The sequence below is a fragment of the Candoia aspera genome, chromosome 1 (assembly GCF_035149785.1).
Source record: "Candoia aspera isolate rCanAsp1 chromosome 1, rCanAsp1.hap2, whole genome shotgun sequence".
Lineage (NCBI taxonomy): Eukaryota > Metazoa > Chordata > Lepidosauria > Squamata > Boidae > Candoia > Candoia aspera.
The window spans coordinates 290,147,135-290,167,953 of NC_086153.1; the positions used below are offsets into that span (position 1 = coordinate 290,147,135).

Consider the following 20,819-nt stretch of genomic DNA (forward strand, 5'->3'; position numbering starts at 1 on the left):
TCCTTGCACTTCCATGTAGTAACTATCTTTTTCACAATTGGAGCTACCACAAAAAAGCACCTTTAAATCCCGGTTAATTAATGGACATAGTCATTTACTAATATTCTTCAATACTGATGAGAATGTTGCAATTTCTATGGAGTTGTTGGATTTTACAATTGGAATTTACTTGGTATGAATGATTCATGTTACATATCATGCTTGGGTGCCTCAGTGTCTTGTTGGTTAATTTTTTTACTAGTTTTGTTCTTTAAGAAGTAATACATAATAAGACAAAGTAGCTTTTTATAACTAGGACCTTCACCTTGAAATTCTGGACATATGTGAAAAATAGCTGAAATAAAATTTATGAGGTATTCTCTTCAGGTACCGTGTTTAGGACAGAAGTGGAACAGTCATATTCTGCAGTTGGGATTTATCTCAGTTGTAAAAGCTATAATATATAGTTCTTTGATGTGTCATTAAGTATGAACTATTTGATCATTCTCTATTTAATTCTCTGTAATTTTGCCATGAGTAAAAAGTTGAGAATCAGAATCTATGTTTTGACAACCATGGTCATCCCAATTGGTAGAGATGAGTGGCATTTTTGGTAAATGCATTTCTTAGTCACAATCAAGTTAATGACTTAATGAATTTAAAATTATAGTATATTTAAACATGGCTATTTGGGAGATCTTTTTGTTGGTCACTAGAAAAATTGATGTATGCAGAGAACATAAAGATGAATTAATTTCTGTCACCTCACACAAGGATAGCCAGTCACATGTCACTGTCCTGAGGTCATTAGAAAGTTACTCAGGGCTTCATGTGATGTATTAATATATTCTTCAGCAAAGAATCATTACCTTGTTGTGGTGCTGGAGCATGAGCACCTCAGTGATGCCATGAGCTAAACCGTGAAGGGCCACCCAAGACGGGAAGGTCATGACAGAGAGGTCAGACTAAATGCGATCCCTGGGGAAGGTAATGGCAACCCACCCCAGTATTCTTGCCGTGAAAACTAAATGGATCAGTACAACCAGAGATATGCCGGTATACCATCAGAAGATGAGACCCCCAGGTCGGAAGATGGTCAAAATGCTACTGGGGAGGAACAGAGGATGAGTTCAACTAGCCCCAGACGTGATGACGCAGCTAGCTCAAAGCCGAAAGGACGGCTAGCGGCCGACGGTGCTGGTGGTGAACGGCGAATCCGATGTTCTAAGGATCAACACACCATTGGAACCTGGAATGTAAGATCTATGAGCCAGGGCAAATTGGATGTGGTTATTGGTGAGATGTCAAGATTAAAGATAGACATTTTGGGCGTCAGTGAACTGAAATGGACTGGAATGGGCCACTTCACGTCAAATGACCACCAGATCTACTACTGTGGAGAAGAGGACCACAGAAGAAATGGAGCAGCCTTCATAATTAATAGTAAAGTGGCTAAAGCAGTGCTTGGATACAATCCAAAAAACGACAGAATGATCTCAATTCGAATTCAAGGCAAACCATCTAACATCACAGTGATCCAAATATATGCCCCAACCACAGATGCTGAAGAAGCTGAAGTAGAGCAGTTCTATGAGGATCTGCAGCACCTACTGGACAATACGCCTAAAAGAGACGTTATTTTCATCACAGGAGACTGGAATGCTAAGGTGGGCAGTCAAATGACACCTGGAATTACAGGTAAGCATGGCCTGGGAGAACAAAACGAAGCAGGACATAGGCTGATAGAATTTTGCCAAGACAACTCACTCTGCATAACAAACACTCTCTTCCAACAACCTAAGAGACGGCTTTATACATGGACTTCACCAGATGGACAACACCGAAATCAGATTGACTACATCCTTTGCAGCCAAAGGTGGTGGACATCTATACAGCCGGTAAAAACAAGACCTGGAGCTGACTGTAGTTCAGATCACGAACTTCTTCTTGCACAATTTAGGATCAGACTAAAGAGATTAGGGAAGACCCACAGATCAGTTAGATATGAGCTCACTAATATTCGTAAGCAATATGCAGTGGAGGTGAAGAATCGATTTAAGGGACCGGACTTAGTAGATAGGATCCCGGAAGAACTCTGGACAGAAGTTGGCATCATTGTTCAGGAGGCGGCAACAAAATACATCCCAAAGAAAGAGAAAACCAAGAAGGCAAAATGGCTGTCTGCTGAGACACTAGAAGTAGCCCAAGAAAGAAGGAAAGCAAAAGGCAACAGTGATAGGGGGAGATACGCCCAATTAAGTGCAAAATTCCAGAGGTTAGCCAGAAGAGATAAGGAATTCTTTTTAAACAAGTAATGCGCGGAAGTGGAAGAAGACAATAGAATAGGAAGGACAAGAGACCTCTTCCAGAAAATTAGAACCATCGGAGGTAAATTCCAGGCCAAAATGGGTATGATCAAAAACAAAGATGGCAAGGACCTAACAAGAAGAAGAAGAGGTCAAGAAAAGGTGGCAAGAATATACAGAAGACCTGTATAGGAAGGATAACAATATCGGGGATAGCTTTGATGGTGTGGTCAGTGAGCTAGAGCCAGACATCCTGAAGAGTGAGGTTGAGTGGGCCTTAAGAAGCATTGCTAATAACAAGGCAGCAGGAGACGACGGTATCCCAGCTGAACTGTTCAAAATCTTGCAAGATGATGCTGTCAAGATAATGCATGCTATATGCCAGCAAATTTGGAAAACACAAGAATGGCCATCAGATTGGAAAAAATCAACTTATATCCCCATACCAAAAAAGGGAAACACTAAAGAATGTTCAAACTATCGAACAGTGGCACTCATTTCACATGCCAGTAAGGTAATGCTCAAGATCCTGCAAGGTAGACTTCAGCAATTCATGGAGCGAGAATTGCCAGATGCACAAGCTGGGTTTAGAAAAGGCAGAGGAGCTAGGGACCAAATTGCCAATATCCGCTGGATAATGGAAAAAGCCAGGGAGTTTCAGAAAAACATCTATTTCTGTTTTATTGACTATTCTAAAGCCTTTGACTGTGTGGACCATAACAAATTGTGGCAAGTTCTTAGTGGTATGGGGATACCAAGTCATCTTGTCTGCCTCCTGAAGAATCTGTATAACGACCAAGTAGCAACAGTAAGAACAGACCACGGAACAACGGACTGGTTTAAGATTGGGAAAGGAGTATGGCAGGGCTGTATACTCTCACCCTACCTATTCAACTTGTACGCAGAACACATCATGCGACATGCTGGGCTTGAGGAATCCAAGACTGGAGTTAAAATCGCTGGAAGAAACATGAACAATCTCAGATATGCAGATGATACCACTTTGATGGCTGAAAGCGAAGAGGAATTGAGGAGCTTTATGATGAAGGGGAAAGAAGAAAGTGCAGAAGCTGGCTTGCAGCTAAACCTCAAAAAAACCAAGATTATGGCAACCAGCTTGATTGATAACTGGCAAATAGAGGGAGAAAATGTAGAAGCAGTGAAAGACTTTGTATTTGTAGGTGCGAAGATTACTGCAGATGCTGACTGCAGTCAGGAAATCAGAAGACGCTTAATCCTTGGGAGAAGAGCAATGACGAATCTCGATAAAATAGTTAAGAGCAGAGACATCACACTGACAACAAAGGCCTGCATAGTTAAAGCAATGGTGTTCCCCATAGTAACATATGGCTGCGAGAGCTGGACCATAAGGAAGGCTGAGAGAAGGAAGATCGATGCTTTTGAACTGTGGTGTTGGAGGAAAATTCTGAGAGTGCCTTGGACTGCCAGAAGATCAAACCAGTCCATCCTCCAGGAAATAAAGCCAGACTGCTCACTTGAGGGAATGATATTCAAGGCAAAACTGAAATACTTTGGCCACATAATGAGAAGACAGGACACCCTGGAGAAGATGCTGATGCTAGGGAGAGTGGAAGGCAAAAGGAAGAGGGGCTGACCAAGGGCAAGGTGGATGGATGATATTCTAGAGGTGATGGACTCGTCCCTGGGGGAGTTGACGACCAACAGGAAGCTCTGGCATGGGCTGGTTCATGAAGTCACAAAGAGTCGGAAGCGGCTAAATGAATAAACAACAAAAAAACATTAATATATTAGTGTAAATTTACAATAATTGTATACTGTCTTTTAACTTTAATCAGTGAGTGGAAATCTGGGGCTAGATAAGGTTCTTATTTAGGGGATTCTAATATGATCTTTGTTATATTTCTAACAAGGTATAGAATGATCTTCAGGATTTGTCAGCTAATGGATAAAGAAGCAGACAAAATATTGCTTGTTACTTTATGGCACAGGCAGATAGTACATATAAACTGTTTTGCTGAATATTGTTTCTGTTTCCCAACCTTCCTTCAGAATCAAGTTTCTCTGCTTTACACAAACTTTTTCAGCTTTTAATAAATGAAAATAAGTGGATCCCTAGACTGGGCAAAGGGTTGGACTAGATGATCTCAAATGTACTTTCTAATCCATACATTCTATTCTGTAAATTAAATCTGTTTTTATAGGTTTTATACTGTTTGCTCTGAAACTTAAGTTTTATTAGAGTCCTGCGCTACTAATAAAGACAAATAGCCTATATTGGTTTATATACTCCCTTTCCAATTAGTAAACCTTAATTTCCAATTTTGAACGGCAGTAGGCTAGACACCAGGAGACTGTGAGTTCTAGACCTGCCTTAGGCACAAAGCCAGTTGGGTGACATTTGGCCAGTCATTCCTTCTCTGCCCTAGGAATAAGGCACTGGCAAGCCACTTCTGAAACCTTGCCAAGAAAACTGCAGGGACTTGTCAAGACTGACTTGAAGGCACCAGGAAAATTTTTTTTTTCAAACCCTAAATTTATCTTTTGATCTATTATTATCAAAATCTATTACTATAAAGGGGAAAAAGCCAAAGCCCAGCCCTATCTCGTTTGAATGAAAATGACTACAAAACAGAAACAGCAAACCATCTGTTTTATGTATCACACTAATATATTCAAATCACAAATGATTCATAACATCAAGACATATTCATTGTCTCATACAACACTGCTGTTAACCACTACACCTAGTCTTATTGTAAAACAGTTTTACTGAAAAGGTTTGGCATTTTTTTGAATATGTATACTTTAGAGTATAAAAATCAAAGTTTGAGTGTTCTGAATGATTCCTGATATTTTAATTATACGGAATGACATTGTTTTCTAGATACAAGTTGATGCAAGTAGAGCAAAACATATTATACTTGCAGTCAGGATAGCATTTAGTAATATTATTCCGTGCAACTGCAATTTCCATCTTGTGCAGAATGCAGAAAATATTATTAATAACCAAACTGACATTCCAATCTGTATTATGTATTTATTTTTATGCTTTCCAACCCAAAAGAATGTTGGAAAGAAATTGTGTAACATGAGATTCTGTCTATCCATCAAGAGGATACCCTTCCAGAATGGAACCAAATTTGATGTGATGGGAGAAGCCAACAAAAGAAAAATTGAATTAGAAAATAGATCTGTTCTGGTAGGGTGTGCTGAGGAAAAAAAAATCCAGGAAAAAAAATTCTCCTATGGGAGAGATGGCTGGGCAGTGGCTTGGAATGCTGTTGACTCCTCCATTCTTAAGCCCTCTCCCTTCCAAGGGAAACTGCTATTCAAGGGATGGAAAGAATTCTGTAAGCCATGCTCTGCATGCTTTCCCTGCCTTGTTTTCTGTTTCAGATTATTCTCTAGTTACAGTTAATGGGAGAGATGAGGTTAGTTACTTAATTGGTTTGTCCATGGATAAAGTCATAATTAGCTGATTAGCTGACTTTTCAGATGTCTTCTTAAAAAAAAAAGTTCTCCCAGCAAAAAACCCTCAAGAATTTTAATTTTGTTTCATTAAAAATGTATCTGATTTAGCTACAAATTTACATTATAATTCTTGTCTTTCAGTTTTGCTAGTATGACCCCTGGGTTATAAACATAGATTCGACTTCTAGGCTTACACTTTGTGTTGCTGTGTGTAATCTTGGATCCTGGCAGTCACAAGGGCAACGCCACGTCATCTGTAAAATATAGCTTATGTTTACTATTCATTGGCTTGTGCAATGTGCTGCAGCAAGGAATATGATAAAGGTTGCTTACTACATTCTTTAAATGTTTTGCTTAGTCATGTTGGTGTGGGTTTGTACTTTAGGATTTTTGTGTAAAACAGTTTTGAAAGTACACTATATTAAATAATCTTTTAAAAATATTTTAAATATTGAAAGACTTCCATTATCATGGCTGTGGATAGTAAAGCCTCTATAGTGGTGTTTCTTAACCTTGGCAACTTCAAGCTGTGTGGACTTCAGCTCCCATGCTGGCTGGGGAATTCTGGGAGTTGAAATCCACACAGCTTGAAGTTGCCAAGATTGAGAAACACTGCTCTCTAGTAATTGGTACAACTTACCTTAGTCAGTTGTTCTTTTTAAAGGAACTTGAAAGATGAATTTGTGGGCTTTGGGTTATTGTTCCACATTCAGCTTTATAAACAGTTAATAGGATTTTGTCAGCTTGCTTTGCCTTATACAGGATCTATAAATGAACCAAGCTTTTTACATTTATGTATGTATGTGGCTTCTTCAGTCCCATAAGTCCAGCAGACAGGAAGTGAACACTCTATTGAAATATCCACCTTGTGCTGTACAACTCAGAGCTGAGTAATGAGGAAGGCTCAGCTTTTGATTCCAGCCAATCAGGAATAGGGAAAGGATTCCATACATTCTTTTTAATGTTGCTCACATGAAACATTTGTCCTGTTGTACAGAACCAAACTTCTTCAGGGATGACTAATACCTTTTCTACTATCTAGTGTGATTCGCCCAAACCACAAACACTTTTTGTGCCTAGTGGAGCTTCTAATTTGATTCCTTAGATCTCAGAGAATGTCAGAAGTGTGGGGGAGCAGGGAGGATGATCAACCCCTTTGTTTATGAAATTTTCAGATACCCTTGTGTCTCTGACCCTACTTGGCAACATGTCTGGATTGAAAATACAGATGTGGTGTGCTCAGTGCACTCTCTATAGCAAAACATGCAAAATTTTATTTGTTCATCCTCCCCAGGCAGTCATTTTGTCACTGAAGTCTCAAAGCGACTGATCCAAATAAGGAAGTAACTTTTATACTCCAAAAATGTTTCAGAAGAAGTGCTTAGGACCTCTCCACTTCTAAAGCAATTCAACTTCCTTCAGACTTCTGTGTGAGCCTGAAAAATAGATGCCACTGCTTTAAAGGAACCCTACTGCATCTTTTGGGGGAAGAACTTGTTATCCTTGTTCAAATAGTCATTAATGCTCAATTAAAAGGGATTTTTAAAAAAACTGTACCAGGACATAATAATTGCTTTTGGATAGCACCTGTGCTAAGGCAATTGGCTTTTGTGCATCTGCATGTATATCTTATAGCTATTTTAGTCTGGAAACATTCTGTCTACTACTTTACTGTAACTTGTTATGCAAAGCAAATGGTAAAATACAGTATGTTGCAGTTAAAAAAAATAGGAACAAGTAATTCGGCATTCACTGTTCTGTCGCTGCATTGTGTGAATGTTTAAACTCTTGATGTTCTGCATTTTATTTATGCTTGACAATAGCTATATTCCCTTTTTCTCTTGACTCTCACGGCAGTCTATTGAGAAGCCACCAAAGCTTATATGTTTCCTTTTCTAACTAGTTTGATAAATCCCCTACCCTCTGCAGAATATGAGAATCTAGCTGTATAGTGTTTTTGCATGGATTTCCCTTTGTGCATCCTGAAATAATAAGTAAACAACAGAGTACTGATCTTGTTAAGGAAAGGCTTCAGCTTTGAAGCTTGAGGTCTTGAAAATAAAATATTGTTCTGGATAATAAGCCCTGGACTGTAGGCAGTACATAATCCAACCACCCAAATCCCAGGCTGCATTATGCCTCCTGATGTCTTGTGGCAGTCTCAGAGAGATGGAGATGATCCTGGCCATTCCCATTCTTCCCCAACGACTCTGTTGCCTGCAAGTACATGCATCCTGTTAATGGGGAGGCTTGCTTCCCTATTTCTCCCCTAGTGAAAACAAGTGTTTCTCAAGGTTTGCTTTGCTTTGGGAATGACTGTGTTTGATAGAATAAACCACAACTGGCTAGGTTCTGCAACATGCTAACTCAGAAGCCATAATTTCCAAATTTAATCGGCTAGGTAAATAACTATGAAATCCAAGCCCAACAAACCTCATTATGGCGTCTTGTAACATAAGAACCAACTAATTGCTCTGAGGCTGTGTACATTTTACATTATGTTTGTGATGGTTCCAGTAGGCATGCCTCTTAAAATGCAAATAGCAACTCTAGGGGCACCCTTTTTTCAGGCATGGACAAAAATAGTTCAACTTTACACACACACACACACACACAGACAAAGAGTGTGTGTCTAGTCTTGAGGCTGTACAGGTTATTCTCTGACAGCAAGTTGGTCAACAGAAGAATTAAATGTAACTTGTTTGGTGGCAAGTTAAAATGGTGACCATTACAAATGTGCTCTCTCTCTCTCTTAAAATAGTGTCTCTGTAATTCTACAGATTTTTTTCTTAAATAGGATTTCAGGGCTATATGGCCTAGTCTCTTTAATACTGCAGCACACAGAGATCTCCAGTGATTAAACAAACATTAAGTGTGGCTCTTTTCATTTCTGCTCTTATTAATATAAAAAAATTAATTTAATATTTTTTTTAAAGGCAAGAAAATTATCTGATCCCATCTGTGGAGTCCCAGATACAGCACAAGAAGAAAAGCCAATGGGATTAGTGTACTGTACACAAGGACAACAGTGCAGCAGATGTATATTTTCATCACTAATTTGCGATGGCTTGTAACACCAGCAGAAGTAGACTTAACAGGTACATGGTAAAATGATCAGGTGTTGTTTTGCCACCGTTTTAATTATCAGTGAATTGGGCATAGAGTTGGTAGGGGCTACTTAGATCATGGGGTCCAATTCCCTCCTCGGTGCAGAATTGCACCCTAAAGCGTGCTAGACATGGCATGCTTCACCCAATGAAGAGAATAATCTCTCTGGTTCTACAACAGCTGTCAATCCAGTTTCTGCTCTTAGACATCCAATGAACTAGATACTGCCAGTCCATTTCAAAAAGCTTAGTAGAGCAGTGGACGGCTGAAATTAAATAAGAAAAAATGGCATGCAAGGCTACCACTAATGCTCAACTCAGGCTGGCTTCACTCAAATCCACAAAACCATGTATAACTCTGGGTGTGTGTGTATTATATATAAAACATACACATCCGTCACATTTAAAACAACAACAAACACATTCCTGAGATGTTTATTTCACTGGGAGCTTCCTGGCTGTTCCGAAAGTCCTGTCTTGTTGGTTTATTAACTTTGTATTCTTCTGCAATCAGAAAAGATTCTCTCGTGCATCAATATAAATTGATTGTTAAATATTTTTACGATATTAGATAGCAACCACATCCTGTACTAAGGATGATCATCTTTCCCAAATATAAAAAAGCTTTTTATACCCATCTGTAGCAGTCAACTCATTTTATTACAATAGCAATAAGTTAAGGATTTCTGCTTTCAATTCAGTATTTGTTTCATTAAGTAAAAACTACTACTAATTTGTTACTACTTACTATATAACTACTCCAACTTCCTTTGAAAAACAACATTAAAAACTGCAAGAAAATTGTGACAATAGTGATATGTGACAACATTTACAGATTTATACATGTAGAGATGTAGATATAGATGGGTGGGAGAGGTGAATAAGTGTCTGAAGAAGCAGATGGAGAATACTTTTCATTATTTTATTGACTCAAACTAACTTAATATGAAAACATTTCTGAATAAAATCCTGTGCCATATCTTCACACAATTAAGTAAAGATAATACATTTGTGGAAGCAGACTTTCATCTTTGAAGAAACAGTCTTCTGGCTTGGCCTTTCCTTTTTTTTGTTTTTGTTTAAAAAGGGGGTGCTTCATATGTGATTTCTGTTCTTTCTATTGAATAGAAATAATTAAACCAAGCACTCTGAGAGTGCAACCCCACTACATAATACTGGGGAAATATATATATATATATATATATATATATATATTATATATATATGCAGAGTCATTTAACAAAAAAGACACTTAATTGAAGAAAATTAGCTTTATGTAAATTAGAAAAATGACAGAGTTTTGCTCAAATGGTTAGATCTGTACAATTTACAATTTTATGTACAAAATGTATAATAAAGTACAATCACTTCCTGAGTATTGGGTCTACATACGTTTTTATTTTCCATAAATTAATGAAAGGGAGTATCTTAATAGTTCTAACATTTGCTTTACTTCACTTAATATTGGATTAAAGGGCAATGATTGCCAGCACAATTAAAAAAATAATGGTTACAGAATTAACACCTAGATTTCTATATAAAATAGGATCCATTGTTAAGATATATAATTGTGATTGTTTATTCTTATAATTCAGGCTGCAATTCAATTCAGATAAAACCCACTTTTGAAAAAGTAATCCATTCCCATTACAGTCTTATTTGAATGCACACTTGTACATCAATCTTTCAAGACTAGAAAATTCTTACAATAGATAATGTAATGCCTCATGTGATGGTACTGCATCAAATAGTTTTCATAGTCTAAACAAGATATGTAAGCCTCAATGATCTGCTTGGCATGATACATTTAAAATCAACTAAAAATATATTGGTAGTAAAAAGCTCCATTGATGTAATCATAAACAGATGTGCTTAACTGCATATATAAATATTCAAAACTGTATGAGTGAAGTCTCATAAAACTGTTAATTGTTACACAATTCATTGGTAAAGCTCTCAATAATTTAAATGTGGGTTTTAGTTACTCAACAGTAATTTTATATTTCTGTGGATTTCAAGAATATCAGTTCTTTTAATTATGTCATGACTAAATAAGCACAACATATTACTGAACAGAACTGTAAGAATTTGGAGATTAAATTTACAATTAAAATGTAATAGCAAAATTAACCTTTTAACATACTCTATAGGTTAATGGTTTAGATTAAATGATATTCCAAGTCTGTGCTCAAGTCTAGACTTGTATTTGATGTTCCATAACAAAATCATAATGAAATCCCTGAATTAAGGAGCTAGCCACATATTTTGTGCCATTAATTCTAGCATTAGAGGTAACTTTCCCTACTTGTCAGCTAAAATGCACAGGCAATGCACTTCATGGAGATAAAAGTGAATATACACTAAGTAACTCCTCTGGATTTTTGTTTAAAATCTCATACCAGCAAGTATTAAACTGGCAACTACTACACAAAAATAATCATTATTATCAAGAAATAGCGATGCATAGGAGCTTCCCTATGCTGGTGTTTGTGCACGATTCAAGACTGAAACTAAAAGCAGTTTTATTAATGTAAGCGTATCAAGATGTTAAGACATTTAATCAAGTCTTCAATATATTTTATTAAAGAGTGTTGTAGTATGTTCCAAACAAAATTAAGAGGACTGCAACACTTAAAAAAAATCTTGTAATACATATTTCAATGACTAAATGACCATCTTCTGCATTGGGAATTGTATTTGCAAATAGATATACTATGCTGGGTTACCATTTCTACATTCAGTTTTAGCAGTAACAGCTGTAGGTGCTACTGAGTGAGTCAATCAATAGATGGGTGCATGTATGCACTTCTCTGGAATGGGACCATTATATAAAATAAAACAATACATAAGAGAACTGAAAACAAAAATCTGTACTCCATGGTAATAGCTGGAAAAAGACCACTTTTCAATATAACCAAGGCTCTTAAGATTTAGAAGTCATTTTCACAGGAAGTTAGTCTTTAGTTGAATACTTGAGCCTTTCCCAGGATTCTTTGAATGCTTAGATGTTGACTTATCCTTGATGCTTTCCTGATTTCCTCTCACTGCTGACTCAAGCCTTGCTTTCATTGATGGAGAAGAAGCCATTAGTTTTTTAAAGGCTGAAGAGTACTGTGGAACAATCTGCATCAGATAATGCAAAGCAAACTCGTGAAGATACTTCGCTGAACTTGAAACTGATCCTAGGGCATTCTCATCCAAAAGAAAAGATATGAGGATGGGAATAAAACAAGCCACTAGCTGACTTCCTGTGAAAATTGAAAAATTTATTCAGTAATGATAAATAGCGCTAGCGTCATAATTATTAGTTTTTAAACTTTATTCTTAAATGTACTGGAAACTTAACATAATTTAATACAGCAGAATTTACTTTTGAATAAACAAATATGCTTGCTTAATTAATTAATTGTAAATAATTAACATTTCAATTTGCTATGTAGGATATTACACTGTTCTGCCTTCTAACCATAAAACATGAACTTTGCATTCTGAAAAATCAAACAAGATATTTTTCAATGAAGAAAACCCATTACTTCTCCCTGCTTCAAGTAACTATTCTTATGACTATCTGCTTTCTTACCTTGCCACAATTTCTTCATGATACTAGAACACACACACACACACATATTTCCTAAGAGTATTTTTATGTCAAGAGATTATGCTTGCTTTTTCCAAATTCACAAAAGCATTGGAAGCAGTTTAAAATCTAAACTGATATACAAAACATACATGATTCTGGCAGTAGTATATAGCTACTTACTCTCCCGTGTTAGATGAGAACTGTTCAAGTGACTTCAATAAAACCAATCCAGTTAAAATCAACTAATATAGGGAAAATAAGGCTCTGCATCTCAGAATGATAATTCTAAGGACGGAACAAGCTACCTGGGGCCCCATGTATCACTCAGCCACAGTACTTCGCAGCAAAACCACACATCTGTTTTTGACAGAGCAGTTTTAAGAAGCATCATAGGAGTGAAACCTATGCAAGTTTCCATTATTTTCTCTGCAAATCCCTTCAAATGCTGATCTTCTTGTAGAGGGTAATGGTGTACCAGGGCTGAAAGGCCAGAATAATGCCACTAACTAGAAACCATCAGATGTTATGTTTCATGGAAGCGGGATGATTGAAAGAATACGCAAAGGACACTTACGATGCTCCTCCTCGGCAAGGGCTATAACAGCTGCCACTGCCTTTATTCCTTCTTGAATAACCTGAAGTTCAGCAGAATTCTCAGGTTTAATTTTCTCTGTTTCCTGTAGTTTGGTCACTACTGAAGATACTAGTGAATGAATGTAAGGATATGAGACAGTTTGGTTTGGATACTGGAAAATGGAAAGGAGCAGCTGGTAGCATTTAAGTTGTACCTAAAAAAAAAAAACCTATTGAAAAACAAAGATAATCTACCCAAAGGTAAAAAACAAAAGATTAAACTGCTATTGTGAACTGTTATTTGTATGAATATTTTGTACACTAAACACTACAAGTTTCTACAAGTTTTTTAAGCATCCTAAAGTTAATTGCAGGATCTTCTCTTAGATACAGGAAGAGAAAAACAGAGAACATGGTAGAGGAAAGGAGAATTAACAGTGGTGGTATTTTCAGGTACCAACATATAGGCTAACGGCAGGATCTTTTCCTCTTTTTTTCTAACTGTACAATGACTATTAGCTTAAGGACACCATACATCTTCAATAAAAGTAGCAATGCTGAGATCTATACAAATGCCTTCACATCAAGAGGAAGAATATATAGACTTGGAGCCGAAGATAAGCACATTTCAGGAAGTTTATATAAGGAAAGCTTCCTGTCTTGTAACCACTTGCATTTTCCCCCAGACCTAACCAATAGGTTGGGGCCATCCTGAACAATATGGGATGAGGCAATTGGAGCTGCTAGGTGGAGAAAAGTCTGGGAGAAGTTTCCATTTGTGAACTTCCTTATGCTAAGAATCAAGTCATACTTGTCAGTCTCTCTCCAAGAAATTCAAAAAGATAGAATCATATTTTAGACATGGAATGTCAACTTTTGTGAAGATCCCAAGATCAGGATTTCTTTTGATCAGAGATTCCAGATTTCTCAAATCAATTGTCAGGATTGATAGGCTGATGCAGTTTCAGCATATATTGACTGTATAAAGTAGAATCTAAATGGCTGATGCAGGTGGTGGTTTTCACTGACAAAAGCTATGGGCTAATAATAGGATGGAATCACAGTGGAACATTTACCCATCTCACTTTCAATGGTGGGAGACACATGTTTATTCAATGGAAAGAGCTAAATATAAGCACATAGCAATGGTAGCAAACCTCAAAACAAATTTAAGTTGTACTTACATTGGGATCTTTAGATTCCATTGCTGATTTAAACTTTTCAATGCAGTGCCTCTGAAGACATTCCATGGTGGTAACTTCTGGACTTGCAGACAAAATAAATACGGTGATTGCAGTCAGCAGACTACTTTCATCCAATTCTTGACCAGCACTACCTACCAATAATAAGACATTTTAAAACTTCCATCTGAAACAGGACTAATTATATCATCAAAATGTTAAGGCCAAGTTCTGGTACAATTTTGAACCGAACTGTAATACAAGACATTATTAATCATGTCTGTTAAGTCTAATGCAGACTTGTACAGGTAGTCCATGCTTAACAACTGCCTTGTTTAGCAACCATTCAAAGTTACAATGATGCTAAAAAAGTAACTTTATGACCAATCCTTGCACTTGTAACCTTTGCAGGTCCCTGCAGTCATGTGATCAAGCTGCGGGGGCTTCACAACCAGTGGGCTTTTACAACCGATGCAGCATCCTGCAGTCATGTAATCACCATTTGCGTGCTTCACAGCTGGCTTCCAACAAGCAGAGTCAGTGGAGAAGCTGGCAGTAAAATCGAAAGTTGCGGTCTTGTGATGTCTTGCTCAATGACCACATTGCTTAGTGACAGAGTTGCTTGTGGTCGTTAAGCGAGGCCTATCTGTACTCAATATGAAGCACTACTGGAGTATTTAATGTCTGGTCAATAAGAGCTTTGAATAAACAGCTTATATTTTACCTTGTATTAAAGCTGTAACTACAAAAACATTTTAAAACTTAATGGTCAGGGAAATTCTCTGGGAGCTACATGAAGTAAAGAAGAAACTGAAACCTTGTCAGGGCAGAGGGACTTTATTCTTACTGGTCTTTCTCACCTTGCTGCCCCCAAACTGGCAAACCATAAACTCAAAGCTGCTAGAGATCACATTTATATACAGTAGAAATCTCTAACTTCTAAGTTCTTTCCAAGAATACAGACTGGTTTCAATTATACTCAATAGTAAAGGAAAGTAAAAGGTACTTTGCCTGTATGTGCTTTGGAAGTATGATTCCAGTGACACTAACTCTTCAGCCCCTCATGCTATACTAACCACAAGGAGGCAGCGGAGTGTAGGTGGAGAGTTAAGGATTTACTCCCTGTTGCCTCTTTGTCTAACAGATTGCAAATCCCTTTCTGCCTTCCTTCCCAGACACACAGACACTGCTCGCCAAGTAACTAAGACTCTTTTCAAGCAGCAATAGCTAATTATTTTGTGCCCAGGTAGCATATTACTGGATTGAGTATGACATATTATTTGTTATGGTCTATACAATACTTATACCACATATCTCAGCAGATAAGTGCTTCCCACTTATGCTGTACCTTGATCCCAAAAATTAAGAATGGTGGCTAAAGCACTACGGAGCAATTCATTCCAAGCCATTCGGCATTTCTCTGCCCGAGCCATGGGTGATGATAGGACTCCTTTAAGAGCTTGCAGTGATGCAGCAACAGTCAAGGGTAAGTGGCCACTGGGTAACTTCACAGCAGTTTCTCTGAGGACTCCAATAATCAGATATAAGATAGTAGGAAGAACAGCAATGCTTCCTGAAGGATATGGCAAAGGAATGGTATAACTATGATTGTTAAAAAATATGTATCTTGCATTGAACAAAACGAAGAGTTCCATCATGCATTTATTAGAACTACATTATTCCAAGTTCTATGCTGTATTTAATAAGAATTCTCACTTCTGAATTAAGCATTCACTCAATGCTAACATAAATATTTGAGAGGAGGTTAATTTACACTGCAACCATGACAGAGGGAGACTTCGTTACTGCTGTGATATTTATTCAACTACTGATCATTATGAACTATTTGGAATTAGTAACGAATAATAAAATTGACTCAGATTTCAAGTGCTGGCAAAGAATCTCTAATTCTCTTTCTCTGCAATGAAAAATCTCATTTTTCTGTAATACATTTTCAAAGCACTGTTTTTCCTATGCATGCCTTAAACAAGTTGATGCTGGACTACACTCTCCAACAGTTTCAGTCAGGATGGCCAAAGCTAAGGGATGGTAGAAACTACATTTCAATATCTGGAGAGCACAGCTTCCCCACTGCTGACTTAAGCCTTATTCTGAGGTGCTATTTCACCCCATAAATGCTTTCAAATATGCTAACTAATTAAAAAATAGTACTGAGAGAAGCATGCTGTTATCAGCTCCATCCATCTGAATCAGCATTGAATGATTAGGAAGTGGTGAAAGATGACAACAGATCAATTGATAGCCCCTAGAATTACTCTGTATAAAAATGGTAAGTGGTACCCAAACCTGGGTAAATTACCCAAAATTGAGTAAAAGTGGTTTTTCTTTGGGTAACAACACATGAACCCATTACTCAATCACAACAGGGACATTTAAATTGACTTAAAGTGTTTTACCTACATTGGGTAAAAAGGACTTTCTGATAAGCAGTTTTGGGTAATGAAGGAAAAAGTTTGGGAAGCACTGGTTTAAACTAGTTTCTTTTAGTGTACCTGATGAAATAATATTTTTGACACACTTACAAAACCTGATGTGAAGGAGAGGGAAGGAGCATCACGCTTTAAGGATTCTGCTTTGTACTTTTTTGCTGTTTGTTTAAAACTTGAGAGAATAGTGTACTGTTTTACTTGTTTTGTTTAACTAACGTGAATCCATTATGGAATGCTTATGGCAGCTAGGTAGTATAGAAAACTGTTACGATAACACGTTTCATTCAAATTGTTATATTCTAATAAGCATGCATAAAAATAGGTAAATACCAATTTTAATTAATAATTCTGATATGTTAAGAGTTGACTCTTATAAAGATTTTGTATAAGATGACTACTTAAGTCAGAGCTGCAAAAGACCTAATCTATGTAGACTTTTTATTGGGTCTTTTTAAAGCACACATCAGTTGGTTGAAGTTGTCTGAATTTACTTTCTTCTCATTGTTTCAGTAAATTACTTTCAATTCACAAAATGAAGAAAATAAATTAAGGTCCTTCTCGATCTGTGTCTTAAGTATATCCTTTTCACTTCACACATTGCCTCCTTATTCTTTTGCAAATAAAATGTACAGCAGAATTTCATCCTACCTTCTGGTGAACAGACTGCAGGAACACCAGAGAGTATTCCCAGTGCTGCTGCTACCAGTCTGTTCCCATCATCTGAAAGCAGCTGAGGTTTTCCAGCTGTAATTCCGGGGCTACCTGTTATCTTCAGGTTAAGCTGAGGTAGCTGCCTTACAAGAATGCACACACACATTTCCAATGTTGCAAAGACTAAAGACTTTCCAGGTATAAGTCCTCCTGTATCTTTGCCTTCTCCAAATTCTGGCAATGTCTCCTTTTCTTCAGCCCCATCATCAACTACAGTGAAGTAAAGGGTAAAGATTATCTTTTGTTGACATAAATTCCTCTTTGAAGCTTCCTAGATAGCACCTGGTTGCAGTATTGTAATTTGGTTGGACAGAATACACTCCCTATAGTCACTGATGCAGTGTGGGCAATCCATGCGTCCAAAGAGGCTTCCATTCTAGACATTGCCATCTCCATGAAGGACAAACTAGTGCCTTCTGTGGCATTAAAAATCTTCAATCAAGATCTAGAGTTGTACTCATGGCACTTCTATACCAACAATGATCTGCTATTTAAATAATCTATGCTATCAGAACTAGCAGCAACAATATGTTCAGAAGCGAATTAATTGATAAATAAAGATCCTATATGTACTTCATAAATAGAAGCACCCATGAGGGATAATGCTGACATTTTTTTAAAAAAGAAAGGTTCTCCTAAATGACCTATATATATGAAATAAAAATTGAGAGCTACAGGGCAGATTTAGAGTAGGCATGTGCAACCTCCAGAATGTATCCTCCAGATTATACTAATGACACTCAGTGGTGAACAGGAGTACAATTTCCCACTCTTTCTGGCAAGAAATCAAGGAAAAATTGTTAATATGAGCATTAAGCTTCCTATAGGCCTAATGCTTAATGTACCCTTTACATTTTTTCAAAATCACCCATCCCTTTGCCCATTTCCTGCAGATGCTTATGCTAGTGATGTCTTTATATTATTATTTATGTTCCCCACAGCCCTTGACTAATTATTTTAGTGTACAAGTGGGCATCTTTCAGTCACTAAATTTGCCTGCTGTCACTAATTTAGATGGTCTAGGTTCTTCAACTGTGTCAGTATTTATAATAATTTTTATAACTCACTGTGTTTTAGATGTATTCCAGTTCTAATACAGTGATATTTTCTGTGGCATATAACTGCAGAAATATACTAAATAAAGCATACTACAGGTAGTCCTTGATTAACAATGGTAATTGGGACTGCAATTTTCATCGCTTGGTGATGAGGTTGTAAAGAGCAACATCACGTGACCACATTGCTTAGCGATGGCAATCCTGGCAGTCCCTGTTGCTGTCCTAAGTGAGGTTTGTGGGTCGTTAAGTGAGGAGCTCCTCTCAACTTCCTGCTGGTTTCCAACAACCAAAGTGAGTTGGGAAGCTGGCAGGAAGTTGCAAGTCCCAGACGGCTTGCAGGCAGGTAAGTGGCTGCTACGGGGCAGGGGAGGGCGTGCGAGGGTCCAGTTTAGTGCGAGCGCAGTGGGGCTTGGGGTGGCTGCTATGGGGTGGAGGAGGGCGTGTGTGAGTCTGGTGCAGCATAAGTGAAGCGAGGCTTGGGGTGGCTGCTGCCAGGCGTGTGAAACTTACCTGAGCGACTTGCAACCTTCCCTGCCAGCTTTCCCATTAACTTTTCTTGTGGGAAGTTGGCAGGGAAGGTTGCAAATGCTGATCACATGACCATGGGATGCTGCAACCATCTAAGTGCGAGCTGGTTGCCAAGCACCCAGATCGCGATCACATGACTGTGGGGATGCTGGGATGGCTGGAACTTCAAGGACCAGTTGTAAGTACCACTTGTTCAGTGCCATCATAACTTTGAACTGTCACTGAATGAGTGGTCATTAACCAAGGACTACCTGTACAGCTAGAATCTGCTGCAGAAAAGTATTTGATAGTATGGGTAACAGATTTTTCTAACTCATTTACAAGACACTGCAATGTTTATTACTATTTAAAGTACCCCCTTTATGTACATAGTGTTCTACAAAGAAGAGGCTTGTCATCTATCCTGAATGCTAGAAATTAATTCTGTAAGGATGCTGAGAATTCTTTGTTGAACAATCTAGAGTTCCTAACAAAATTATAATGTCCATTGTTAATCCTAAGAGAAGCAACATCATTTTATTTGTTTTGGATTGTAAAATAAAATAGAATGTCTTGTGTTAAAATGCCCCACTAGTCATTCTATCAAACACTTACTATATTTAACAGCCAAGCCAATTACGAAAGTAAAAAAAAAAAAAGAATTTGTTAAATTATTCTCTGCTAACAAATATCCCCTCCTGATCCTACTCATCAATTTTAATCTGGGACAAATACAGAAATGATTCAAAATCATGAATTCAGTGTATACTAGTGTGAGTAAATGAAGAAAATCCTAGAGTATTTTGTCATCTAAAATGAAGCAACCATCATAAGAAATTTGATAGAGTCTATTATATGGGTGAGTCTCGTGTGGCACAGAGTGGTAGGCAGCAGTATTGAAACCGAAAACTCTCCCCACGACCTGAGTTCGATCCCAGCGGAAGCTGGATTCTCGGGTAGCCGGCTCAGGTCGGCTCAGCCTCCCATCCTTCCAAGGTTGGTAAAATGAGGACCCAGCTTGCCGGGGAAGGTGACGACTGGGGAAGGCAATGGCAAACCACCCCGCTATAGTCTGCCAAGAAAATGTCGTGAAAGTGGCGTCCCCCCCAAAGGGTGAGACATGACTCAGTGCTTGCACTGGGGACCTTTCACCTTTCACCATTATATGGCTAAATTATTATTAGAGAGCCAGTTTGGTGTAGTATGGCATCAGGCTAGAAACTGGGAGACCATGAATTCTAGACTGTCTTGGACACAAAGCCAGCTGGGGGACCCTGGGCCACTCACTTTCTCTCAGCACTAGGAAGGAGGCAATGGCAAACCACTTCTGAAAAACCTTGCCAAGAAAACTGCAGGGGCTTGTCCAGGCAGTCTCCAAGAATTGAACACGAATGAACTGATTAAAATAAAAAATGATATGGCTATACCTTCTGCACTTCTCCGTTTTTCCTTGACATGCTCCTGTGCTGCAAAAAGAATCTGCTGAACAACTTCTAGAGCAGCAAGTTGAATGTCTGGGGATTCTCTGGTCAGTATAAGCCGATGTAAAACATTCAACAGCTCAACACTCAGCTCCTATATAAAGGGAAATATACCAGACCATTTACTTAAGTTTTAATGCAGTATATTTAATATATTTAAGGTAGGTTAGAATGAGTATAAGAGACTTGCCCCAAAATACTCATTTTGATTCAAACCTGAAGAATTCATGTTTTCAGTGTCAAACACTATCAGTATATCACAACTGGAATACATGTTGTGTTAGAGATTCTTGGCATGCACTATTTTTAAAAATAATTTTCATTTTCTGTGGGAAGAACAATCACAGAGTTTTTAGCCTGTGCTTCCCTTTTTCAGTTTTTAAGAGAAAGGTGGCAGGATTCTGTGCCATTGTTGATCTGATTTTTCACCGCA

At 37.8% G+C, this 20,819-nt stretch overlaps 1 protein-coding gene across 2 annotated transcripts in view; it reads right to left on the minus strand.

Annotated features, from left to right (window-relative positions):
• Positions 1 to 10,101: 10,101 nt before the first annotated feature.
• The window catches only part of HEATR5A (HEAT repeat containing 5A), a 75,426-nt gene continuing 64,708 nt past the window's right edge, over positions 10,102 to 20,819 (minus strand). For both annotated transcript variants that reach the window (XM_063290020.1, XM_063290019.1), the window contains 6 exons: positions 20,333 to 20,480; positions 17,278 to 17,550; positions 15,528 to 15,752; positions 14,183 to 14,334; positions 13,000 to 13,213; positions 10,102 to 12,093 (listed from right to left, as the gene is read on the minus strand). In XM_063290020.1, coding sequence (XP_063146090.1) covers positions 11,789 to 12,093; positions 13,000 to 13,213; positions 14,183 to 14,334; positions 15,528 to 15,752; positions 17,278 to 17,550; positions 20,333 to 20,480 — 1,317 coding nt within the window. In that variant the 3' untranslated portion in view covers positions 10,102 to 11,788. The remainder of the gene's footprint in view (positions 12,094 to 12,999; positions 13,214 to 14,182; positions 14,335 to 15,527; positions 15,753 to 17,277; positions 17,551 to 20,332; positions 20,481 to 20,819) is intronic.